This window comes from Lepidochelys kempii, chromosome 13, assembly GCF_965140285.1.
Source record: "Lepidochelys kempii isolate rLepKem1 chromosome 13, rLepKem1.hap1, whole genome shotgun sequence".
Classification (NCBI taxonomy): Eukaryota; Metazoa; Chordata; order Testudines; family Cheloniidae; genus Lepidochelys; species Lepidochelys kempii.
Window position 1 is genome coordinate 10,995,152 of NC_136392.1, and position 27,364 is coordinate 11,022,515.

Below are 27,364 nucleotides of genomic sequence, written 5' to 3' on the forward strand. Positions count from 1 at the left end.
CTAGCCGGCCTATTGGGTACGCATGCGTCCTGAGTGCAATTATGTCACGAGACAGCCGCCGGCGCGCGCGTCTGTCTGGGGAGGGGGAGCCAGCCCAGCACGTGGCCTCCCGACGAGTGGCGCTTCCCTTCTGATGTCACCCTGACGCAAGAGCGTAAGATTGGAGACGGGAGCCTCTCCCCCTCCCTCACTAGGGCCTAACGCTCCTCCCCTCACGGCGCAGGCGCAGGGGCCGCTGCCGGCTCCGGCTTCCGTTCCATTCGCAGGGACGGCAGGGGCGCCGCGTGCGTGGGAGACGCGCGGCCGCAGCACCGCCCGCCCGGCCCGGGCCGGTTACCGCCGGCACCATGAAGATCTGGACCTCTGAGCATGTCTTCGAGTAAGGGGCGGGGCTAGGCCACGCGCGCGCAACGGCCGCGGGGGGTGAGCGACCGCGTTCGGGCCTGGGCCCGCGTGGAGAGGCTTGTTCGCCTGCCGGGGCGGTGTGGAGCGCGAGCCGCGGGCGTCGGGGGGGCCTGCCTTGGGCCCAGCGGCCCGCACTGTGGCGGCAAAGCCCCTGCCCAGGGGCCCCCTAGGCGCCGCGGCCCGGAGACCCTGGGCCCCGGGACGCGCTCGCAGCCTGTGGCGCGGGAATCTGCGTGTGCCCGGGAGCGAGGGCCGGGGCCCAGGGGGGAGACGGTTCTTGCCAAAAAGCCCGTACCTATGCGTGGGTGCGGGCTGGAGCGCCAGACCCCGGTGAACGAGGCGCGGTGGCGGGGCGTCGGAGGCGGGCGAGGGGACCTCGCCTATTGGCCAATCGTCTCTCGGGAGAAGGGGCGAGCCTCGAGCTCCGCGGAGCTACGGGAGAGCTCGAAAGCTCGACCCTTCCGCCAGCAGCCGTCAGTCCAATGAAAGAGATCACCCGGCCCGCTGGGTCTGCCTCAGGAAGTGTTTAGGTGCAGGAGAGCTGGGTCTGGCAAACTCTGTAGAGTATCTCTCCCCCCCCCCCCCCCACCGCCCCTTGGAGTTAATAAAGTCTCAATACATAAATTATTTAGGCTAAACTCCTTGAAACTTTCTCTGTAGTTTGGGACAGCAGTGGAATTATCATGGTCTTACATAGTTGTTAATTCAAGTGAGGCAGGGGTTCTCCAACTTCATTGCCCTGCGACCTCCTTCTGTCCACAAAAATTACTGCGTGAACCCAGGAGCGGGACTGAAGCCTGAGGCCGCCCCAGTCCCACTGCCCCGGGTGGGGGGCAAAGCCTGAGCTTCACCACCCCGGGCAAGGAACGGGTCAAAACCTATGCACAATGGCTTCAGCCCCAGCCAGGGGGACTGTAACCTGAGCTCCGCTGCCCAGGGTTGTGGGGCTCGGGCTTCCCTGAGCCCTACCAAGTCTAAGCCAGCCCTGGCAACCCCATTAAAATGGGGTCACGACCCACAGTTTGATAACTGCTGTGTTACAGTAAAGCCAATAATTTTAAAAATCTACAGTACTCTGGTATTTCACAAATAATTGTTTGGTTTGTTTATATATTGTTTCAACTGAATATGTTTTGTACCTGTATTTTTAAAGCAAAATGTAAACTGCATCTTTTTCATTATGTAATAGAAAGTATGACAAACTAATGTGTGCAATTTATAAATGTGTTAATTTTGATTTATTTTGTCAGTCACCCCTGGGAAACAGTTACAACAGCTGCTATGCAGAAATACCCAAATCCCATGAACCCTAGTGTGATTGGAGTTGACGTACTAGACAGACACATAGATCCCAGTGGAAAGTTGCATAGCCATAGACTGCTCAGTACAGAATGGGGGATGCCTTCTATTGTAAAATCAGTAAGTACATTATTACAAGATTTTAGAGAGAAATTACATACGAGTTGTTTCATTTTTATAAACAATCAAAACAATATATAATTTACAATCCAGCTCTTCTTGGGACAACACAGGGCCTGGGGAATCATGTGTACTGCACCATTCCTTAGTGCCATCCCATGTCCCTGTCTCCTTTACAATTATTTGCGTCCTTGTGGCATGGGAGGGAGCAGTAACTTTACCTACCTTCAAGCACAGAAGCTGCTTTAGTGTCTAGTTCTTGCTTTGTGCAGGCAGGTGGGGGGTAAAGCCCAATATGACCTTTCATGTATTTTCTTGCAATATGACAGGTTTCAGAGTAGCAGCTGTGTTAGTCTGTATTCACAAAAAGAAAAGGAGTACTTGTGGCACCTTAGAGACTAACCAATTTATTTGAGCATAAGCTTTCGAGTGAGCTGTAGCTCATGAAAGCTTATGCTCAAATAAATTGGTTAGTCTCTAAGGTGCCATAAGTACTCCTTTTCTTTTTTCTTGCAATAACAACTCTGTAGTATCTTATTGCTTGGTTACTTGAAAAGCAGAACAGTAATCTGGTTAACAGCTGTTCTCTTAAAGTGTCCTGTTCCTAAAAATGGTAAATTTGTATTGGTTTGTCAGGTACACTGACATTCTTGTATTATGGTTTGATCCTTGAAGAATCAGTTTTGTAGTATGCTTTGGTCCTGAAAGGTACATAAATCATTCCCAATATATTAACATGGCTTTCCTCATGATGAGAATTCCTTTATTAGCTTGGTGGAAGAACCACATGCTTCCTTATTTATTATCAGTTTTAAATACCCCATAAATCAAGATTAGATCCCATTGTTGTAAGGCACTTTATATACACATTGTCAGAGACTGTTCCTGCCCCGAATTCAGTCTGACTAGACAAGACAGATGAAGGTTGGGAGTAAGGGAATAGTATTATTTCCTTATAATAGCAAGTGCTCCTATTTTATGTTCTGGAAGAATAAGGTTGGACTTGGGAAACCATGCCACTTATTTCTCATTTAGTTGAGAGAATAGCATTCTTCTAATTTTTTGTGATGTTACTTTTAAATGATGAACAGAATTCTGTTTTGTAAGTAGTAGATAATATAGTTTAGACTATTGCATACTTTATGTATAAATTTTCCAAAGTTTAAAAGGATGTTAACTTAAATCACATTTCAGTATAAATTGCTTTACCTGCAGTTGTTAGGTAACACAGTTGCTATAACGGAAAAGAATTATAGAAAAATTATTTTATTGTTCCCTGCACTTTTGACAACTGACTATGGACAAATTCACCTTTTCCCCTGTACAATCATTCTGCAGCTTTTTTGCAGCATAATGGGCAAGAATTTTTTTTAATAGGAGCATGTGGTTTTAAAACTCAGAGGGAAGAACAGTGGGACTTCTGAAGTGTGACTTCTAGCTTTTTTATTAAAGATTTCAGACCGATGGTGTCCTTTTAAAGAAATTGAATTAAATTATACCTAATATTTTAAGCAGAAAATAAATACCAACTTTGTCATTTTAAGGCTAGTCGCATTTCTTACTCTTTATTCAGTATGGTAATGTTTACTTTGATATTCCATAGTATGTTGAAGTGAAAGGAAAAAAGTAAATACAAATCTTTAAACTTTTCAGAATAGTTATTGCAGTGTGTTTGCATGTATAATCTTGGGTGTCTTTCTTGTAGCTCATCGGTGCTTGCAGAACAAAAACATATGTTCAGGAACACTCTGTAGTTGACCCTGTGAAAAAAACAATGGAACTTAAGTCAAGTAATGTAAGTATTGTAATTTCTTTTATCAATAATGCTAAAGTCATTAGTTGACTAACATGTTTAAATTTTATAAACAGTTTGAAAAAGAAAATTTTATCATGAAAATAGCATACCTCATATTCTCAACCTCCCATAGCCCATTGTAGTAAAGGAACTTTTTTGCCAGCTTTGTTATGAAACACCTGCACTAGAAATGATTAGCGATTAGCGAATACAAAACATCCCACTTTGTTTCAAAACTTCTTTTGTAGTATTGCTGCTACCTTAATGTGTAGTACTTTGCTTGTTACTGTATATCATTTGTACATGGTCATTGTTGAAATCCTTTTGTGGTCTTGACAGTCTATGCTGAAGGATGTAAGAAGAAAAAGTAGTTTAGCAAGCTTGAACTTCAGGATTGATTTCTTTTGTGTATGTTTATACCAGTTTCATGAAATAGTATTCAGCTGTAATTTTAGAATAATAAATTAGAATACCACATTGAAGGACGGTGTTTAAAATCAGATATTTGAGTGTTAAGGTCTTAGATTGTTCTAGTTGTGTTTATTGCATCTTCTTAATGAAAATTTTTTTATTTAAGTGATGATAATAATCTAACTCATTCTATTCCATAGATTTCATTTACAAATCTGGTGTCAGTAGATGAGAGGCTTATCTATAAACCACATCCTCAAGAGCCAGAAAAGTAAGCACATGAATATTTGTCTTCAAGATTGCACTTTAGAAGAGTAAAATAAATTTACATTATCCTTAATGGCATTGCTTCTGCAAATCCCCACTGTGAGATGGCATGCCCTTCCATATGACAGTGGAATCCATTTCAAAGCAGCTGTTCAGGGAGTGAGCATATGCCCCTCTGTTTCAGCATTTTAAAATGAAGGGTATAAAAATCCCTGGTCTCCAAACAGTCTCATTTCCAGAGTCCTGTGTTTTTTACAAATATGAAATAAAATGAAAAGCAACATATAAAGCAAAAAACTCACCCTGCAGCTATGGCTTCTGTCCCACGGGGTTGGGCCCAGCTCCTTGCTCTTGGGTGTTGCGACCTAGTGCATGGTTTCTCAGTGCCATTTCAGGTTTGGCCTGGCTGTCGTTCTGTCATCATGATGCCACTGCCAGGTAAGTGCAGGGCAGGCTTGCTCTGTGACCTCTCTCGGCAAGACCCATCAGCCCTCCCCCCCATTGATAGAATGGATAAAATTAAACACACGTTGCAGGAAAATAAAATGAAAAATTGTTAAAAAATAAAATTAAAATAAAAGAAATTTCATGAGTCTCTACTCTTTTTTTCTTCTCTTTCCATCAACCTGAGTGCACACAGACTATACACCTCTGTCTGCATCTGGATTTCTTTTAGAATAACTAAAGTAATTGTAGATCAGATTAGCTGCTCCTTTTGGGAGAGCTGTGTTTATTTTGTAGCTAGTAATATTCCACAGCCACCTCCTGGAGGATTTTTTGCTGCTAGTTCATCTCTCTCAGTGGGAATATGTCCTGGCAATGTCATAAGGGAGAAAAAGAGGTGACTTTTGTGCTTTGAAGGTATTCCCTCTGCAGATCTATGTTGACCCTCCCTTTTACCCTTTACTATGGAGAATTAAAGGATTCAAGAATAAGTAAAGGACATTTGTGGGTGGGTGGGGATTACTGTATCTTATTTTGGAATGTTGGAACAGGGAATCATGCACGCCCAGCCTCACAGCAGCCTAGCCCATTTCAAAACAATTAGCCATTGAGGGAGTGTGTGCATGATTTTCTGTTCCAGAATTCCAGAAGCAAGAGAGAGAAACAGTTTTGCCTGGTGGATCTGTGGAAGCAGGGCATTTGGAGGGAGGGGCATTTTATATTTTTATAAATAACACTCGTTTTTATAATGTGAAAAAATAAAGTGAACTTCTTTTTTTGACTCAGAACCATTTTGACTCAAGAGGCAATAATCTCTGTAAAAGGTGTCAGTGTCAGCAGTTATCTCGAGGGATTAATGGAAAACACTATCTCTTCCAATGCTAATAAAGTAAGTATGACTCCTACATATATGTTCTTTATGTGGCTTCCTGATTTGTGGAGTTAAAAAAAAAAACGCTAAGTTTTTTTAAGTTCATATTACATTTAGTTTACTTTTGAAAAAGATATGGCAGGGCTTCTCAAAAGGGATCATAGTGTGAATCACTTCTTAAAATACAGATCCTGTCATAGGCATCTCCATGCTCAACCTCCCAATCCTGATTCTGCACCTTCCCTAGCATAACAGTAGCACTTTGTTAATATTGTCCTAACATTTAAGATGACAAAATGAAAATAAGCACATTTTAGCAGGATAGGTGTGGCTGCTTGATCACATCTCTCTGTGAACCTTTTGGGTTTTCCTCTTGTTGACTGTGTATTTATTAGTACCAAATATCCCCATGCTGTCTGGGCTAGCATCTCCAGGTCACTTTGAACTTTGGTTCTGTTTTATATGTTTACTATTCCTCCAGTTCAAGTGCCATCCAAAATTCTGCATTGGGCAGATGTGAAGCAGATGCAAAAAGTTTCTTCTTTTTAGTGCAACTGATCAGCTTAGCCTATGGAAATCCAAACAGGTCGTGGATTGCGCTACAGCGGTTGGGAAGCATAGGCTTGACAGAAGCAACTTTGCAGATCACAATTTAAGCACTGTTAAACTAAAGAAAATCTTCAAAAAAATGAAAAACTGCTTATTTCCTTAATACTTTGGTTGTTCGCTTTATTTGTTGAAACTGTGTGTATTGAGGTCTTGTTTAATTTACATCTTCAGTTTTATAAGAACTAAATTCATCAACTTTGGTTTGCTTAAGTTTAATTTATTAGTTATATGCATGGTCTTCGCCACCCCTACCTTTTGATATTGTCATAGAATACAAAACATGGAGACAGACAAAATGCACAGGCAGTAAATATAAACCTAATTAAAGAAAATACTACTTCACATAGTATTCACCTCGTGCAAAGATGTTCTGCACATTGTTTTATGTGACAACTTAGGTATAGTTTAGATCTTTTAAAATGGGGAATAAGAGACATGTAAGGCGTTGTGTGGGCCTCCTGCATAGGGATAAATTTCAGCCATAGAATATAATCCGTGATATTTGCTGGTGTCAGAGATCAAGAAGACAAAACTAGATAATTTTATTGCCATTTATAGCAATTTTATCTATGGCCCTTCTAATATATCTCTCTTCTGTTTTTTAGAATAGTGCCCATCATTTTAGTTATGAGTGTCTCTGAAAGAATTTGAAATCAAATCTATGAACAGCTAGAGACCTAATTTTCCTCCTTGCCTTCCCATCTGTCAGTCGTGAATTTTTTTTAAACTGTTTGTTTTTATTTGAATGTTTCACCTCACTCTTTTCTCACTGTTGTATTATTCGTTTTCTGATTTTTCTCTTCCTTTTTTCTATACCTTTTTCCTTGTGGTTTTTATTGCAGCTGTAGGAGAGAGAGAAACTGAAGTGAGTCTTCACTTAATTCTGAAGGCTGTGATATTTGTGATAATTTTAATCTCCTGTGGTGGTAAACTCTGAAGCCTTGGTCCTGTTCTTAAGAATGTGCTGTTTCCTCTTTCTTAGTAGCTTAATCCTTGATGTTGACAGTATCATAGTTTCTAAGGACTGTCATTGTACAGAGAATTTCTCTTTTAAAAAAACAAAAACCAGGGCCAGTATCATGGAAGGCCTAAATTTAGGATTGCAGCTTTTGAATTCAACACATTATTCTGTTAAGAGCCAGTGTAGTGAGAAATCCATGTATATTAACATATGGAAATGCACAGGTAAGACGTCCAGGCAACTTGAACTCTCCCCTGTATTTGCACTTTGCAATAACCATACAATTATGATTAGCACATAAGTGTTTGTAAATCTCGGATTCAATTGATTTAAAGACATTTGACTTTTTTTTCCCTTCAGGTCCACTACAGGACTGAGTTTTTTAATTTAAACTCATAATCTAACTGATTTGCTTGTAAATTTTCAGAAAATGTATTCTGTGCTGAAAGAAAATACTGTACTTTATCTTCATACTTAATGAAGTGATTCAGTCCTTCTTTCATGTAAAACTCAACTCAATCTTACCTGTGGAACTTCAGTCAACTTCAATATTGTTGGGGGTACTTGTGACTAGGAATATCATACAATGCAGTTATTCTTACCTGGAGATTCCAAAGACCTGGCTTACCTGACCAAATAGTTTTTTTAATAAGATGGGGTGCATTCTTTTAACCAGTTTTGGCTATAATTAGTGTCAGCTGTTTGAGATTCCAGCAACAGTTAGGTGTCCAAAAGGATTCCAAGGGGGTGTGAAGCTGTAGCTTGTGTATTGTAAAATTGGGTGTGTGTGTTAAACAAAAAGTCACATTGTCAACCTTGTATACATTTTGTCAAAACCTAATTACATTTATAAATGTTTTCTGCCTGTCAAAGAGAATAATAACGAAAATTAATTTTAGATTTCAGTCCAGAGTATAAATTGAAAAATGTTGACCACCACCTGGGCTCAAATACCATCAATTAGCTATGGTCTTTCATAGGTTAGCCCTATAAAGGTTTTAAAGGGAAGTCTGGGGCTTGGGGGAAAGATCTTCCAGTTTGCATGAATAGTGGAGGTATATCTGTACTCACTCTTGGCTCCCCCGTTTCAACTGTTTTGTTCTAGCTAGTCTTCAAGAAAATATGATACCTTGGCTATTTACTTACAAACCTTTCTTTTCTTCATAAATATGAGAATAAGTGTTGTTGTTTTTTTAATTGCAGGGCCGTGAAGCATTGGAATGGGTAATCAGTAAATTGAATGCTGAAATTGAGGAGTTCACAGCTTCAGCAAGAGGAAGCATGAGGACTTCTATGGCAGCAGCAGCATTTGTAGAGAAATAATAGTGAATACAGCTATATCAATTAATAGCTCTAAGTGTCTAAAATAAGCATACTAAAACTTCTCTCCAAGTTGAAATATATTTATTCTTATATTTGTTATTTAAAAGTATATTTGTATATTAGGTAGGTTTTAAATTAAAACTTGGAGAGAAGTTACAAATTCTTGTGACTGAACGTTATGTGGTGGGGCTTCACTAACATGTTAGTTCCATTGGACTGAACATCGTTTCAAATGAAATAATCTAACATTCAGAGCTTGTTCCTGTATTTAGCTGAACACTTATATAAAATAGTTTTTTATCCTAGGTAAGATTGCAGACGTTGCAGGAGATTGACATGTTAGTGAATCCTACTTGGGTGGAATTCAGTGGTTTGATTCACGGCCTCTACCTCTTTTGGGACCAAGCCCAAAATTAAGCAAAATAGCTTGGGCTGGCAAAGTTGGTGTTATGTTTGTCTTGGGCAGTTGAATGATATAACTTGATTTAGATGGAAGGTATTACTTGAAGTCTGAAGTATAAATGAATGTTTGTATAAAAAATACTTGTTTTGATAAACTGCTGTTAAAGCGTTATTGGATAGCTGAGCTAAAACGGTACTTTTAAAGTTAACTATATCCATCAAACAGCATCTTAAAACTCACAATAAAAGTCACTGCATAGTTTTGAATAGTGTACTTACCTGCTGAGGCCCAAGTTCTGTTCTTAAAGATGAAGTTGCATGTTACATGCCAATAACTGAGGGAAGAACTTAGCCCTAGATGCTTACTCCTTTTTTTCACCATCACAATAAAAAGGAAAACAACCTCTATTGAGAAGGGTACTATAACCACATGTGCATTTTAACATGTAATTTTGTAGACCATTAAAGCTTCATAGAAAAGTAGAAACGTATTTTGAAATCAGAAGAAAAACTGTCTTGAGGTTATTAGAGGAACTTTATAGAAGTGAGACTGAGTTTACTTCCTCGTACGTTTACAAGAGTTGTTACATTGCTAAACATGTTTAAAATGTTGCCTAATCATGCTTCAAAAATACTCATTAAGCGTGGTATCAGACTATTTGGGTGTCCTTTAATTTAAACACAGTATTTTGCATTTAATTTTCTATGTAATACTCTGTGTGCCTCCTTTATATCTTATTGAAATAATTGTCTGCTTACAAACAAGGCTTTTAAATGAAAGACAGGAATCAGAATTTAGAGGAGGGTTTGGTAATCTTGTTTCTTGGTACTGGCCACAGATTCTTGGTGCTGTGTCATTCTTAAATTCCCACAGCTTATCACAAAGGGTCAGATTTTTGCCAACTGTACTGAAGTCAAATACCATATTACTCTGCAGATAATTCCATTGGAATTATCTGAGGACTTCTCATAAAATAAGGGCTTGTCTACACTGATTTGTCTACATGGCTTGTGTAGCTGCAGCACATAATTTGGAGAGCTCTCCCAGCGCTCTAAAAAAACCACCTCCATGGGTGTAGCTACCAGCGCTGGTGTACTGCCTATACTGTCACGTTACAGTGCTGAAAGTTGCAGCGCTTGGGGGGGGTGTTTTCACACCCCACACTGCCCATACTGTCACGTTACAGTGCTGAAAGTTGCAGCGCTCAGGGGGGTGTTTTTTCACATCCCAAGCGAGAAAAGTTGTAGCGCTGTAAAATGGCAGTATAGACAAGCCCTACGGCACCTTTCAATGTGGGGGGAAAGTGCAAAATGTAGCATTAAAGAAACTGCACTGATGATTTACTGGTCGGAAATCCTGACTTCTTGTGCCATAAGGGGTCCATTTGGCATTTCAGACTTAATCATATGTTTTGTTTCATTTTCAGAATATAAGATGTCACCTGTTTAGTATTTTCTGTTATATGCCATTTTTCTGTGATATTGAAGTTGCATATTGAATATTGTGTGTTAAACAAAACTAGATCTTTTCTTAGTTTAACAGTGATCAATATAGTGGGAACACAAACTTCAATAAGATTTTATATAGAGGAAAGACTGTGTATGTGTGTATATAATGCAACAAAAGAAAATTTACCTATTTAAAAATTTAATATTTTTTTCTACTTAAAACCTATGAAGTTTTCATTTGAGACTTTGTGAGTACATTTGTAAAAGCAACTCAGATCCATTAGGGTTTGTGGCTTTTTTTTACACATGGAGATTGTTCATAAAACTGAAATTATATTTCAGCTAAAGATTAGTAAATTTTGCTACTTGATAAAAATTTCTGTAGTCAATACTGTATCTTGTGATAAAAGTTGCAGTGCTCTAAAAAGTTTCTAATCACTAATTTAACTTGTAAAACGTGCATTTTAAACCCGGCATGAATTTTCCTCATTTTGCTGCACTGTGGACCAACTGACTTGAACTGGCAATATTTAGTAGGCATTTGAAGGATTTTGATTTTTCATATTTATTCAGGCTTTTGTGCTCTTTCTGAGCAGGGTAGTTCTTTTGTGTGTGAATATATTATTTTAAATAAAGTTGTGGCTGAGTTTTGACTAGTGAGTAGGGCAGTCAGTTTGAAGGCTGTTGATTCTTTTCTTCACTGTTCTATAGTGGAGTGGGAGCACTGAATGCAGGGGAAGACACACTCTTTCTAATTTACTTATTAAATAACATATCCCCAAATTTGCAGAGCCACTAATAAGTTAAACATAAAGAGTTCCTATAACCTTTCTGTATTGCCTACTATGCTTTTCTGTAAGACCACCACACATTAACCTGCAGCCCAGTTCCAAGTCCGTTTGAGTCAGTGCATGTTCCTTTGCAATATCTGCTCACATTTCTTGGGGTTAACAGAGGGAACTGAGGCCATAGGGGCAGTGCAGCCCTTTCTGCTCTGAGCTTGTGACCTCCAACAAGAACTACTTTCCTGAAATTCTGCAAAGCTCCATGGCACTGGGGGTAAAACATCCTGCATGTGTGACTATGGAGAGGCAACATTATGCATAACAGTGACCATAGTAACCTGGTTCTTTTTTATACCTGCTTTCTCGCTATCACTGTGGCATTAAACCCTTGGGTTATAGAAAGCTGGTTGGAACTCAGTTTCTTAGTTCTTACCAATCTAGGAACATGTTTTTAAAAAATGTTTTAACTAGTAGGCTGGCAAGACTTAGAAATAGGTTTAAGTGAAACCATTTTTAACTGCTTTGAAAGATTGGCTCATTCATGTGGTGAGGCCATTCATGGGAGAGGGTGCAAGGAAGGATGTTGGTAGACTTTTCACCGTTTTCGGTGGTTTGTTTTGGATCTAATGGGCCCATTTCTCTCCTGTGATAAAGCTGTTTTTGTGCCGCGCCAACTGTGCAAAGCAGTCCTAAATAGTTTACCCAGCTAATGGATGATTTCCTTTGCTTAGGAGAAGCACTGGTTGGTGCAGAGTGGCTCCTGTACCACTTCCATCCAGCCCCCAATGTAGAGAGCAGCCAGGGTACCCTGTATCTAGCTGATCCACAGCTATTTGAATAGCCTCTGGGGGATGTCAGCAGCTGTCTTAATTTACAGCAACCCTGAAGCTGGTGTATGCTGGATACTGCGACTGGCACAAAAGTGACTTAAAGCCACTAGGCTGACGAGGGTTTGCTGTGAGCATAGTGAGGAGGATCTGGTCCAGAGTTTAAAATTCCTAATTTGAACCAGGAAATCAGATACCCTTTATAAAGAGCCATATTGTGCTATCTGTTTTTAAGTAGATCACCATTATTGATTTCAATAGGAGTTCTGCTTAAAAGTTGCTGCATTATGGACTCAGAGTAAATTTTTTAATGTAGGAGTTGCCAAATCCTAGGGATGTGGTGGTCAAATTTATCATCCTAGATAGATAGTTTTCAGTAGGAGAAAAGTGATTTGGGGCCTATCTGCGCTACAAGCCTACACTGTTACAAGGGAATAATAGTTCAATAACAATATTGTGTATATACAACAAGCAAAAATACACTGAGTCACTCAAAGCCTGCCAGACAATTGTACACCGGCTGTGTGAGTTTTATAGACCGGCCCTCAGAAAAGCAGCCAGAAAGGAATTAAGATAAGCCAGAGCCCATTCTGCTTGTTGGTAATGTTCCTCAGTGTTGTGTGCTCACTGTTCACTTTGCAAGTACATAACCGAGCCTAACATACTCTTATTGCCACTTTCTACTTGTCTTCTCAGTTATTTTGGATGCAGGACTGTCAGATTTTTCCTTTTCTGTTTCCATAGCATACCCTCCAGCACAGGGGTTCTCAAACTGGGGGTCGGGACCCATCGGGGTCACAAGGCTATTACATGGGGGGGTCACAAGCTGTCAGCCTCCACTCCAAACCCCGCTTTGCCTCCAACATTTATAATCGTGTTAAATATATAAAAACATGTTTTTAATTTAAAAGGGGGGGTGGAGGTCGCACTCAGAGGCTTGCAATGTGAAGGGTGACCAGTAAAAAAGTTTGAGAACCACTGTGGACTGTACTGAGGATTCCTATTTAGAGAGACCCAATAGAATTCTAGTGGATTTTTTAATGTGAGTGAAGCCCACTAGTGCTGACATAGTTAATCTTATTTGAAATTTACATTTTAAAGTAAATTTGGGAATATGATACATTGTCCAGTTTAATCTCAGGTCCTACTGAGGGATATGCTGGCCGCCGTTTCCCGCAACCCCCATTGGCCTGGAATGGCAAACCATGGCCGGTGGGAGCTGTGATTGGCCGAACCTGCAGATGCTGCAGGTAAACAAACCGTCCCGGCCCGCCAGCAGATTTCCCTGACGGGTTGCGTGCCAAAGATTGCCGATCCCTTGTCTACACTGTAATAAAAGCCCACGGCAACAAGTCTCCGAGCCCAGGCTGACTTGAGCTCTACCTGCAGGCCTAAAAATAACAATGTAAACATTCAGGCTTGGTCTGGATTCTGAGACCACCTCCTGTTGTGGGGTTTCAAAGCCCCAGGTCCAGGCTGAGCCTGAATAACTACACTGCTATTTTTAGCCCCACAAGCCTGAGTCTGTTGACTGGGCTCTGCAACTTGGTGCCATGGATCTTTTATTGCAGTGTAGATGTACTCTTTCACATAAAACCTAATGCTTCTAACTGACAGTAAATTTGTGATACTCTCTCTGGTAGATGCAATATACCAATATGTGATGCTGCACAGAGAAAAGGCTGGCTTGGGAACACTTAGTAGCCCATCAGAGTTCTTCGTTATTATGCTACTAACTAGAGATTATAAACTCAATCATATGAGTATAGTAAATAATTTTCCTGCAAACAATGGGCCAAATCTTGTTCTCACTGAAGTAAATTGGAGCAGGATTGAGCCCAGTGTGAACTTTAAAGAAATTCCTAGAACTTTGTGGATTTCAAAGACAGAGCAAGAAACTTGTTTTGTTTTATGGCCCTGATCCTGCAAGCAGCTCCACTGGGGCAAGTCTCTGTCAATTTGGGTTCTATGAAGGTATAGACGTCTGCTTCCATGGAGAGGCTTACAGGATCAGGGCCTATGTTTGTAAAGTAACATGTAAACATATGGGGCTACATATACAGTTAATAATATTTGTATAATTCCATTGAAAAGGGGAGACATCTGATTAGCTGGCAGCCTCGGGATTTTTTGTCTTTATTTATTTTTAAATTAAATATGAAGTACAATCTTTACATTATAGCCTTTTGTTGCTTTCCTATCAGCTGGAAGGTTTGCTTCAAGCCGAGCTGGTGCATGTTTGCTGCTTCTCCTGGTGCTGTGGTTTGAGCTGAAATTATTCTTTTAAACTAACCAAACAACATTTAGGAATCTAACAGAAGTAGTGTTGAGTCATAGGGCAGTTGCACAATAAAATGTTCAGCTGGGATGTGAATTTTCTTTGGGGCTAGACTAGAGTTTTGTGGGAAGTGAGGTGGGGAAATTTTAGCTTTGTGCAGTGGCTTCTGTGTAGCAAGTTTATGAGCTTGTTGCTGCTGTTTGTGTCTTCATTGGATTGCATTTATAATCACTTGTCAAAGGTGTCTGGACTCTGGGATTGATGTTTTTATATTCACTGCATTGAAATTAAGATGAATAAGTAACCTGCTTCTGATTTAGAATTTTTAAAACCCTTTGCTGCTTTTGAAGCAGGAAATGTCCCAAACCACTAAGAGAGAGCAAAATATAGAAGCAGTAGCATGGCTTGAGGTGAAGAGCCCAGTTTACAGCAACTTGAAGAGTATCGGGTCCTAAAGCCATTTACATTCTGGAGCACCAAAAGAGGCTAGCTTGATTACCACCATATTTGAAAACAAGCACTGTTCTGCTTAACTCAGAGCTGTGTTACAAGTATGCTTGGGCATAACCATGTTTGCAGACAGTTTTAAACTTACTTACAAGTAGTAGTAGCAGCATGGTCTAATATATAGGACGTGGGATTGGGAGTTAAGGGATCTGGGTTATAATTCTGACTCTGCCACTGTCTGATTTTAGACAAGCAACTTTATTTCTCAATTTCCTCATCTGTAAAATGGGTAAAATTTTCAAAAGTGTCTAAGTGGCTTAGAAGCCTAAGTCTCATTGACTTTCACTGGAACTTAGGGCTTGTCTACATGGTGCCTTAGTCTGCACTAGAGGTGTGTGAATTTTAGCATGTTGCACACTAACTGGCCCAGGTGGACCCTGCTGGCATGAACTAAAAAGTTCCCTTGTGCATATTAATGTAGTCCGGTTTCAAACAGTATTACATTAATATGCACTAGCGAATTTTTAATGCACACCATTGGGATCCACATGGGCCAGTTAGTGCACATAGAATTTACACCCCTCTAGAGTGGACTAATGCACTGTGTAGCAAACACTTAGTCTGCTAGGGGCATTGTGGGTCAGGATTCACAAAGGTATTTAGTGATTTCAAGGGCAGTTAGGTGCCTAAGTACCTTTGTGAATCCCACACCTGAGTGTCTTAGCTGCTTTTGACAAGGCTTTTAAGTCACTTAGGTGCTTTAGAAAATTGTACCCAGTGTTATTTACTATCTTCTGTAAAACGCTTTGACATTTACCAAAAAAACCCTATATTATGTTACAACTGACAGGGCATAAGACCATTAAATATATTTTAAATTAAAAGAACAAGAAAAAGTCATTAAATATATCATTTGCAATAGTTATTTGTAACTAGTAAATGTGGACTGAATCCTGACCCCACAATGCCCCTATTATTCCAGACCTATGTCTCTAGAGAATAGTCAGGTAAGACTGCCAAATTGTGTCTAATTTGTGGAGAGGACAACTGAAAATTAGAATTTCACTGTCAAAGTCATTTTTACTTACATTCTAAACCCGGAGTTGAATCCAAATGTCCAAACGTTAAAAAACACCAAATGGGTTCATCCATATCACCAGCTCATCTCCAAAATCTAGTTCTGTAATAGAAAACAATACAGAACTGCAACCTTACATTAAAATTGTAGATAATTTCAGAGTACAGTATTATGTACTAGTGCTCCATGATGAGTGCTTCATCGAGGCAGTTAGGGATTTATCAGAAGATTACCTGTATTTTAATCAGCATGACATGATTTCCAGTAGCTGTTGAACAGATTAGGGTCATCTGCAGCAAGCACAGCAGAGCTTGAACAGTCCGAGCCCAATATGGCTCACACTAGGGAAGAAAGGAGACAAATCCACAACTAGAGAAGGTATGAAGTATTATTAAAGCTCAGTGTATGTTCTGTGCAGTAATGATTATGCTTCCATGTTCCTCCAATGTGTGTCATTTCACAGGAAAAGCAGAGTAGCTCTGCCACTCTAAACAAATGCAGAAGAAACGCAGTGAAGGGACACTGAAATCTGTAATGTGTTGGAAATCATGTCAATATTGGCTTTTCATTGTATTGTGATTAGCTTAGTTATAATGATTTGCTTTTTATTGTAATGTGCATCTGTGAAACTTTTGAATCTGAAGAGAGACAGTTACAGAATGGCGGATCCTTATGCATTAGATGGGAAAGGATTTCTCAGAGGTGGTTCATAATTTTTGTTGTTTCATCAAGTGTGCAAGGGAAGAAGGAGAGTGAGCATATTTATATGATCATCATAACCATTACTGAAACCTGTGTGGCAAGAGATTTTCATGTATTTTGCCATCCTGATCCATATATTTTGTACACTTGTTAAGATGACAGTTATATTGGATGACCTCTAAAATCACCGGTTTATTAAAAATAAATGTAAAGTTTATTTGATAATTCAGTCTTGTTTAGGACTTGTATTGTTGCATATGTGAATTTTATTTTGTAGAATGAAATATTTTTCATCTGGTGCCAAATTCCTATGTTCATCAGTCTGTACATGTTACGACCAAACTCCTGTTGACTTCAGTTGGTGTCTAGTAGACACTTCTCTTCACTAAGAAGCAACCTTAGTGGGAGTGATGACATTAAATCAATTATGCGTGTGTCTGCACCTCAGTCAGATGATGATACAGACAAAGTTAAGCTGTGTTCCTAACCACCTGAGAAATTGCAGCCTTGCATCATGAGTGCATGCCTTACTGGTCCTGGCCCATTATACTGTGTTTGAACACAACTGTGAGTGAATATATGTTTGTAAAGATTTTTTTAAAATACATCTGTGCCATGTGTCCCATCATGACAACTGGTATCAGTAAGATTGGAACTGCTGACTGTCTTGCTATGCAATCTTGAAGGGCCAGGAGCAGCTGTAGAATTCTCACCTTGTGATCTATCCCAAAGTATATTAAAGGCACCATTGTGAACTAGAATTTGAAGTTTTCAGTTCCCTTTTTAGTTATATATTGCTTATGTTCTGTGGCTTTGCTGACCATTTGCCAAGCTTTATTCTCACTCTGGGATTAAAATGGGTGTATTATCTTTTTATCATAATTGATCTCTTCAGTATAGTTTATTAAGGCAGCCAGAGTGCCCACAAATTAAAGATCATCTTTATTTTATTAAGAATTACACCCAAAATAAAAAATGACAAGGGATTAGATGGGACCACTATATAAAATAAATAAAAGAGCATATTAGAAGCTGCCAGACCTTTTCAATAGGTTTCTTAATTAGTTGTGAAGGCAATTTGGAATGACATTGGCCCCCCAAAATAAACCAACACTTATTGCTGAGAGAATTACTGTTTTCTTTTCCATCTCTATTAATGTCCTCAAGGAGGTGCACTTTGCTGAATTATGCCACCTCTCTCAGCATTGATTCAGATGAAAAAGAAATGATCCATTATATCTTTATAATGATAGGCCAAGTAGGACTCTCACTTGCCATTTACAACTACATAGGTTTTTAATGGCTTACAGTTTAAACAAATATCTGTCTGCAATGGCATTTATTCCACTCTAATTATTATGGCACCAAATGCCCTCTGGTATCTGGAGACCAGAAGTTGAAAAGAAAGTTTAGTAATTTTCATTCTCTTATTTAATTATTATTTTATTTTAAATCATCAGACAAGGTGATGAGCCTGTGTATGTAACAGGAGGGTATTTGGAGGGTCCTGTGCTAAGATTTTGCATAGATTATGGTCTAGAGACATAGATACACTTAAAAAGACAGATACATACTGATGCACAAATGCTTCTATGCATTTACTTGTCTGGGATTCTGGCAAATGCTAGTGTTCTAAGGGATAGTGCTGTGAGCTTGTAATTTTAGAATTTAGTTGATTAAAATCCCAGAGTGAAATCTGTGTTTAGTTACTTTCAGTAGTAATATTAATTGGTTTTCATGTTCTCATTGTTTTATATTTTCTTAGCATTTTCATTGTTGGAGAGTTTTAGCTGAATCTGCCTATGATTGTATAAGACACCAATCATTTTGTGGATTTACTTGGCTTTTCAGTCTCTTCAGCATCCCTGGAACTCCCTGGTCTCACCTTTTTGGCCTCCCTGGACCCCTCCATTTTTGAGTCTTCAGCCTCCTTAGAACTCTCCAAACTCATCTTTTCAGATTCGTTGGACCTCTCCAGTCTCAGCTCCTCAGATTCTTTGGACCTTTCAAGCAACACTTCTTCATCCTCCCTGGACCTCTCTGATCTCGCCTCTTCATCTTCTCTGGACCTCTCTAGTTGCAGCTCTTTGGCCTCTCTGGATGTCTCCAGCATTACCACTTCAATTTCCTTGGAGCTCTCCAGTCTCACGTCTTCAGATTCCTTGCAGCTCTCCAGTCTCACCTCTTCAATCTCGTTGGACCTTTCCAGTCTCACCTTTTCAGGGTCTCTGGACCTTTCTAATCCCAGCTCTTCGGTATCCTTGGACCTCTCCGGTTCCACTTCTTCTGCCTCCTTGGACCTCTCCAGTTTCTCATCTTCACCCTCCCTAGACTTCTCCAGTCACACCTCTTCAGCTTCCTTGGACCTTCCTTATGCAGTCTCTTCACCCTTTCTGGATGTATCTGATCTCACCTCTTCAACCTCTTCACCCTCACTAGACCTCACTAATTTTAACACTTTAACATCTCAGGGTTCCTCTGATTTATCCTTATCAACCTCTCTGGATGTTTCTAATCTCGTCTCTTCACCCTTTCTGGACTTCTCTGACCTCACCTTTCAGGATGCCTCTTCTCTCACCTCTTCAGTTTCTCTGGACCTTTCCAATCTCACCTCTTTAGAATCTCAGGACCTCTCTGTTAGAGCTCTCTAAATGAGTTCCTTTTTGGGAGAGTTCTGGGTTTGGGGAGAGTTCTATAAATTGTACTCAACCCTGTGTATGAAAACAGTTTGTACAGATCTGTAGTGGTGCCTTGTTTATGGCTGCAGAAAAGTTATTCATCTATATTATAGAGTTTTTGTAAAGCTCTGCTTTTATGTTCATACACTAAGCCTCATTCTGTCTCAGCCTGCTACCTCTCTCAGAGCCCTGCCTCTTTTTAGAGACTCATATTGATTTTTCATCTTCCTACCAAAGATCAACGGATGACAAAAGGGCTAAATGGTCAAATAATTGTACTCAGTTTACATGTCTGCAAAACTTGAGCGAAGTGTGCGCAATTCAAGGTAGGTACTTTGTCACACTGATCTATGGTGAGAGGAAAGACATGGATAAAAGTGGAAGGCAGGATGAAAAAAAGAAAGACCAAAGAGGCAGAGAGAGAGACAGAGCTAGAAAGACAGGCACGAGATGGAGTTGGGAAGACAGAGAAAAGTAGAGTAACATTTAGTGGGATAAATTTACCCAGGGCTTCTAATATCCTAATAAATTATCTTCGTGGTTTGGGCAACACATGAGGCATCAAATGACCTTGCTTGGAGCTATGGTATTTATCAAATGAAATCACCAGGTGTAACAAGTCAAAGCAACCCTAGTTTAAAAATAACCCTTCCGTGTCTCCCACCAATACTAAAATAACTTGGATTTAACAAATAGAACAGTTAGCTGTGCATCACCTAATTTGTTGGCACAGTGGAGGTGAGCATATTCCAATGCTGCTTTCTGTCCTGCTTTTTTTTTTGTTTTCGTCACTGATGCTACCTGTGCTTTCAGACTGTTGATTCAGTTTGTTGGGTTTGATATTGACTGACTGACACTCTCTCTCTGGCTGTTATGCCCAAAGTGCTGTGTGTGCAGTAGAAATAATTTGTATTTCTGTAGTAATAGGTTACTTTTCACATGCTGGAAAACCATTCCAACATGCCATGTATGCTTCATAAGTAAGAGAGCAAAAATGACTTATAGAAAACCAAGCAAGAAAATAAACACATCAAAGAAGATTATCTGCTTTTATAATAATTTTTGTGAAATTATTATAGGAGAAATTGTGAGATGTTTTTATTTTATAAAAGCTTTTAAAAATTAAGTTTGACTTCAACTGCTGCAATGATGTCAAGCTGTTGAGTAGCCTCTTAAAAATCAGCAAATTAGTGGCTTAGGTGAAATGAGCTGGTCAAGTTCAGTTCTGTATAGATAAGTGTCCACCTTAAAACACACACAATAATCACCAGTAGCACTAATTGGAACCCTTGCTAGCAATCGCTATGGAAAGGTCAAGTAGGCAATGTGAACTCCTCCTTCCAGACTTATAGGGTTTTCAGGCACACTGGTGTGGCAAAATGGACACGTTTTCACTTTTACTGCCTTTGCTGTACATGCTGTGTAACTGTGTGTATCTGTGCATGAACAGATGTCTCCAGGACTGAGTCTCTCATCTTTCATCAGTGCTATCCACCAAGCTCAGGTTTGGATTCTGGGGAAGCTATGTTGTCATTCTTATCATGTATGAATTTTTTATTATCATGGTTTTTAGACCAAGTGGAAGCTCTAGTGCATTGGGAAATGACCTGTTCTTTGCCATGTAGAGACTTCTGTGTGTGAGACAGACACACTAATAAGTTGATATGTTTATTGGATTTGCCAAGTGCAGTGTCCTGCTTCTCTCTGATGGAATGAAATAGGCTTTGCTTCCATGATGAACCATTCAAATACTGCTTTTCTGGCAACAGCTCTGAAAGGATGATAGAGAGGCTGGTTTTCAGATCATGTCCAGTTTAAATCCATCTCCATAGCACCGTCTCTGCCCCTTCCCAGAACCCCTGCACCAGGAGCAGACCAACATGCATATGTCATCTCAGAAGGCAACCAGCACTAAATCTGCTTGAGGCTTCACTTCATAGTGGAGCTACTTCACACTTGAGAAGTTTCCTTTGAAGGCATTACAAGGAGCAGTCTCTACTGAGGAAATTTTTGCAGTGTAGCTTTTATGGAGACAGACTGCAGCGTAGCCCAGAAGAGCCATGGAAGAACAGTGAATCTGCATGAATGGCACAGGTCTTCAGGGATTCCCTAACACCTATGTTGATCCAAAGCCCATTGATTTACATGAGCTTTGGCTCAGGCTCCATAAGGGAAGCTCAGAGATTCATCCTCAAATTTCTGACCTTCAATTTGCAGGAGGGCGTGCTTGCATCCATCTTTTTTTAAATTGTTGTTATATATGTAAAGTAACCCACTGTTTTCAGGCCACTGTAGAAAATGATTAAATTAGGGTTTCAGGTTAGTGGTATATATTTTCCCTCCTTTCCATGTCTATGTTTAGGCAAATGATGGGTATAGTTTTCAGGAGTATACAAATATTAAAAAGACAGCTTTCTTTTGTTCTATATAAAGGAGGACCCTTTTAAAGCCTCACTTTCCCAAGGATGAGGTCTCAGTGAGTGTGGGAGAATTTTAGGGTCTGCGGACACCTTTGCTAACAATTTTCAGCTCTTCAGATATGATTATCTGGGCGTGGGTTATGTGTATTTTATAAAAGCATATCTCAGATGTTTGCTTCAGCTATATTTTAGTCAGTTGTAATCTAAAACCCTACTGAAAAGTGTTATATAAATGTAAGATGCCATTATGTGATGAATAAGACCATCCACTGTTCTCCAGCCTTGTAGAAAATAATTATGATTTCCTTTCTGTTTTATTTTGTCCTAACTTTTGGTGATTTTCAAGCAAGTTATTGGCAGTGGTTTTAGAAATGAAAAACCTAGGCCCTGATCCTGAAACTTTAGACAGACCTCTGAACTCATGTAGCCCTCCGTTAGTGTTTGAAACATTATGCAGGTCAGCAAAAAGAAAAGGAGTACTTGTGGCACCTTAGAGACTAACATAGTTACCTGAGCATAAGCTTTCGTGAGCTACAGCTTATGCTCAAAGAAATGTTAGTCTCTAAGGTTCCACAAGTACTCCTTTTCTTTTGGCAGATACAGACTAACAGGGCTGCTACTCTGAAACCTATGCAGGTCCGAGGTCTGCCAGCCCAGAGACAGTTGTCAGGATTGGGGCTGTGGTGTCTAGGGTTAACAATACCCACAGATTGTTGAACATTAGAAACCATTTTCATAAAAATATATTCTTCAGTGAACACAGTCAACTTGAAATCTAGTCAATTTCAAGAGAGTTCTGGATACCACACCTACCCTTACATCCCCTTCCCCAATTTTAGTGTGGTTTTTTCCCCTCTCTCTCTGGTTGCTGTGTTAAAGACCCACACAAAGCAACAGGGGCAAAAGGCCCTGATCCTGTAAACTGTTCCCTGCAGGTGGGCCTCCTTTGGCTTTATGAAACCCTGAATCGGGTCCTAATTAGCCATTGATCAGGGAAGAGTGGAACTGACTGCCCCCAAGGCATTCTTGAATGCACCAAGAAACAGAAAGGAAAGGATGTTTTCCCCTAATCTCGTTCAGTGACCGAGATCTTGGGTGTCACCTGGGGCAGCAGTAGGTGAGGCAGACTTCAGACAGAAGTGTGGGGTTTTAGGTTAACGACGCCCATGCGGGGGTTATCGTGTTCGCACAACCTTGCCAGGGCTGTGGAGGCGGCGCTCCGCCCTGGACTGAGCGGGGCTTGGGGCACGCCCCCTCGGGGCTAGCGCTGGGGGCAAACCCCGGGCTGCTTTAGCAGCCCTGCGCTGACTGGCTCAGCCTCGGTGAGATTTCGCCTGCAGGGGCTCGGGGCGCGACATGGACCCGTGGTGGCTGGGCAGTGCCACAGGTGCTAGGCCGGGGATTTCTTGCCGCCGCAGCCGCACACCCAGGCCCGTCAGGGGCCGCTGGTTGCCACGAGCGCCCGCCTGCCGCCTGCCCGCACCGCTTTGCGGCCAAACCCGGCAGCAAACGGGGCGGTGCCAGGTCACTCCGCCCTCTGATTGGCGGCACAGGGGAATCGTGTTGTGATTGGTGGGAAGAGCTAGTTGGCCGCGATTGGCCGAGTTCCTTGAGGTGATGTAAACTTTGATTGGTGAAATGGGACGGCTTCTGATTGGTTACCGGCGAGTTTCTCGGCCTTTCTTGTTCCGGTGCGCGCTGACCTTGGTGCTTGGGGGGTCGCGGCTGCTCGCGCCCTGAGGCCCCGGAACCGCAGCCATGGTGGCGTACTGGAGACAGGCCGGGCTCAGGTACCGGCTGCTCGCGGCCAGCCCGCGCCTGCCTTATATCCCCGTCTCCTGCGGCTGCGGGGGGAGCGCTGAGGCCTGGCTCGGAGGCGCCTCAGTGTCCCCGAGCGGAGGGGTGCCCCGTGGCCGCCTGGGGTCCAGGCGCGGCGGGGCGGGGAGGAGGCCCCTGGAGAGCCGAGGTTGGGAGCCCCGCCTGGCCGCTGCCGAGCTAGGGAGCGATCCCGAGTGTTGCTCTGGAACAAATTCTGTAGTGAGGGAGCTGAAAGCCATTGAAGGAAACCGCAAACCCTGTATGCGATGGAACAATTTCGAGCCAGGAGGTGCTGCCACACCCCTAGCTTCAGCCCCCTCGGCCTCGTGGGGCCAACGGCGAGAGCCTGTCGACCCCCCCCCCCCCTTCCCGTGCGATCACACCCACTGACTGGCGAGGTTCTGGCTCCTCACCAGGCAGAGGAGGGGGCCTCGCCAGGAAGGGCCCGCAACAGAGGGAACTGCCTAAAAACATGGCAGTACAGTTGTTGGCACCACCTTCGGCTGCTGTTAGAGTCCCTGGAGCTGATTATGTTAATTCTTGGGCCCCACCTGATTTTCATCCTTTTGTTTCCTCTTTTCAGCTACATCCGCTATTCCCAGATCTGTGCCAAGGCTGTCAGAGCAGCAATGAAACCACAATACAAAGCTGAGGCAGAAAAAGCTGCTGTGGCCACTATAAAAATAGTGAAACCTAAAAAGGAGTAAGATGTAAGTAAATAGTATGGGAAGGGTTTTTTGGATCCCTTATTATAGGTTCCTAACTTCTTCTCAAGGTGAGTGATATTGAGGAATCCTCTCATATTACCTTTCAGGTTAACAACAATCTAAAACCTGCAAGTAGCTTGTACGCTGTGCAGAAAGTGTAGCCCAGATCTTAGTGCATAAGACTGGTTGCATAGGCTGTTGAGTAGCATATTGGAGCTGTGTGCAGATTTCTTGGACTACCAGTTGGTTCAGGGATAGGAGGAAACTATTTAATCTCAGCTCAGTAAAATGAGATCCTCTCAGCCCTCAAACAAGAGTTTAGGTTGTGGGGACTTTGAGCTCTATTTGTGTCTGGTTGGGTCAAACTGTTACAGGCGGCTTAAAAGGTTTTAGCTTGAATAGCTGTTTTGTGGGGGGGGGGTTCCCCTCTTGTGTGGTGTTTTTTTGTTTTTTAAAAAGTTTCTCCACTTCATTTGAACAAGACCAAGCAATTGATTTGGAATCTAAACTCTGCCCCGCCCAACCTAGCACACAGAGCCAAAGTTCATTCCTAAATAACTCTTCCCCAGATGGTTAACAGGCAACTTAATCTCCACTACATTGTTTTTCTGTTGAGCAAATGTTTTATCCTTGTGAAAGGTGGATACTACTTGTCCCTTCACTTGTAAGGGTATGTACACTGCAAGCAATTAAAGATGCGTTTTTCCAGCTATCTATGGACTGGAATGACTATTGATGAGAAATCTAGTGTGTGTGTGTGTGTGTGTCTGATTTAGCCTGGCTAGTCAAAACTGGCCAAAGAATACATGAAGTCATGTGACTAGAACTGCAGTCTGAGAGATCTATCTTTCTCAGTAAAGGTGCCATGTTTTCCTTCAGCATCATGGGCAAAACTTCCATTGTATTTATGTTGATAGTAACCATGTCTGCATAGTGTCACTATTCAAGAAGTTGGAGCAATGTTATCTAAAAATTTGCAGATAAATACAAACAACTGAACTAGGATCATCCGTTACAAAGGTTGACAAAGTAAATAACTTCAGTCTTAGTGTTTTGTTGTCCTCTGAACACAAAGGGCTAGATTTACAAATTGGGCACTTACTTGGGAGGTGGGAGCTCCTAGTTTGAATCCCCAAATTGGAGCAGGGATTTGAACAGTTGAGTGCCCTAACCACTCAGTGTCGTATTCATGGGTGGGTCTCTTTATGTTGACGCTGTTCCATGTTGAATAAATCATTGTTCATTGAGCTAGTGAGACTTATTATGTTCTTTAAATCTCTCATAGGATTGGCCCTGTGATGAACTGTATGGACAAACTATCAAGTGAAGACAAGGTTATGGGTCTGCAGATGTGCAATGTAGTCTCTCCATGTTAGCTATAAAATCTGTCTGCATGTGTAAATCAACATGCTAATTAATAAACTGAACTTTTAGTTCACCATGACCATAGAAGCTATTATGGTTTCTCTTTGAAAGCATGAGTTACTATCTTTGGAAGGGGCATTTACTTTTACTTTTTGTGTGTGAGACAAATTATTAAACTTCTTCTTAAAGGAATTTTAGTGGCTTTTATATTGGAAATTCATGCTTCCTCTACTTTAGATGGCTTAATTACTGCAAAACGAATAAAATGGTGAATTTTGAGGAGTTTAATAAAAGCTGAGAGGGGAAGAGGGTTTTTTGTTTGTTTGACTACTCAACTATTTACCTTCAGTGACTAATGAACATCTTGGAGAAAGGTATTCAATCTTTACAAAAAGGCATCTGTCTCCTTTGAGGAGCTCACAATAAACATGTTCTGTGATACCCCTTCACTCCCAAGAAGTCTACTACCAAAACCCAAGGATACCAGAGTTGACATTCCTGGTATTTTGAAAGTAAAAAAAACGGGGGAAAATAAAGGCACAAATCCAGGTTCTTTACAGATTATCTTTAGGACTTGATGTTCCCAATTCACTACAAGCATTAAACAAACTTCTACATTCAAGAAATGGTAAATTTTTGGACACATTAACAGTTCTAAAATGTGTGATATCTAAAGACCAAATTTCCCTCTGAAGGTTATAATTTACTTCAGTTTAACACCTGTTATAGTCTTCTATTGGCAAGTGTCATAGCTGTGTATGGAAAGAAATGGAAACCATTCTGTTAGCGTACTTTAGTTTCCTCTGAAGGGATTTCATATGTTGAACATTACTTTCATTCCTTGGTCTGAAAGGAGCTCTCCTGTTTTTCTGGATTGTACTAAAGGGTGTTCATAAGTAACAGCAATAGCATTACTCTTTCTGAGTTTAGAACCAGCAGGGTGTCTTCTTTCCCAGAATGCCTACACAAGGAAAGGGAACTTTTCTCCACAAAGTCCCAAGGAAGCCCCTTTCACTGCATAGATATCTACTTCCCAGGTTGCTTAGCAAGTGAGGTCAGGATTGAGGTTATGTATGTGCACAAAATGTGTGTGGCCCTAAGAACTGTTCCTTGCGGGAAAAGTCTGTTTAAAAACCTCAGCAAGGAAGCAGAAAATTCTAGAAATATTTAAAAAGAAAAAATTCCAGGCATGCTATTGAAGACACAAGAATTTTACTAAATTGCAATTATTTTTAAAAAGCAGTCAATGTGGAAACAATTCAAGCTCATAGACTTTAATGAGGATGAGTTTGGGGTGTAGGAGGGTGCTCTGGGCTGGGATTGAGGGGTTTGGAGGGCAGGAGGGTTATGGGGCTGGGGTGCAGGAAGGGGTGTAAATTCCAGCTGGGGGTGTGGGCGTGGGTGGGGCTTGGGATGAGAGGTTTGGTGTGCAGGAGGGTGCTCCGGGCTGGGATTGAGGGGCTTGGAGAGTGGGAGGGGGATCAGGGCTGGGGCAGGGGGTTGGGGTGTGGAGAGAGGCACAGGCTCTGAGCAGTGCTTACCTCAAGTGGCTCCCAGAAGCGGTGGCATATCCCTTCTCTGGCTCTGGTGCGGCCAGGTGGCTCTGCACGCTGCCCCATCTGCTGGCACTGCCCCTTCAGCTCCCATTGGAGCATGTAGGAGCCGGAGCGGGTCAATGCCGCGGCTTCCAGGAGCCATGTGATGTGGCCCCCGACCCTGCACCCCAGCTGGAGCACCAGAGCAGGGCCAAGCTGCGTGGGGCGGCCCTCATCCTGTGGCCAGAGTGGGGCCAAGCTGTGTGATATGACCTCCAACCCAGCACCTTGGCCAGAGTGGGGCCAAGCAGTGTGGTCCAGCCACCGACCCAGTGCCCTGGCTGGAGCGGGGCCGAGCCGCATGGTGC

The 27,364-nt window shown here is 41.5% G+C and overlaps 3 protein-coding genes across 4 annotated transcripts in view; 2 read left to right on the top strand and 1 right to left on the bottom strand.

Moving 5' to 3' along the window:
- Positions 1-203: 203 nt before the first annotated feature.
- Positions 204-24,061, top strand: PRELID3B (PRELI domain containing 3B). 2 transcript variants are annotated; one of them, XM_073309211.2, is made up of 7 exons: positions 204-379; positions 1,656-1,824; positions 3,530-3,619; positions 4,231-4,301; positions 5,528-5,630; positions 8,386-8,507; positions 23,973-24,061. In XM_073309211.2, exons 1-6 carry the CDS (start codon positions 348-350, stop codon positions 8,503-8,505), a joined length of 585 nt encoding a protein of 194 aa, XP_073165312.1. In that variant the 5' UTR covers positions 204-347; the 3' UTR covers positions 8,506-8,507; positions 23,973-24,061. The 2 variants fall into 2 exon arrangements, with proteins under 2 accessions (XP_073165312.1, XP_073165313.1); XM_073309212.2 differs by having other exon boundaries at positions 363-423.
- Positions 3,541-27,364, bottom strand: part of TUBB1 (tubulin beta 1 class VI) — a 33,500-nt gene continuing 9,676 nt past the window's right edge. Inside the window, exon 5 of the transcript XR_012154656.2 lies at positions 3,541-3,584. The gene's annotated coding sequence lies outside the window, so the exon portion shown is untranslated. The remainder of the gene's footprint in view (positions 3,585-27,364) is intronic.
- Positions 23,232-25,548, top strand: ATP5F1E (ATP synthase F1 subunit epsilon). The gene is made up of 3 exons (XM_073309213.1): positions 23,232-23,361; positions 23,973-24,099; positions 25,382-25,548. Exons 1-2 carry the CDS (start codon positions 23,330-23,332, stop codon positions 24,094-24,096), a joined length of 156 nt encoding a protein of 51 aa, XP_073165314.1. The 5' UTR covers positions 23,232-23,329; the 3' UTR covers positions 24,097-24,099; positions 25,382-25,548.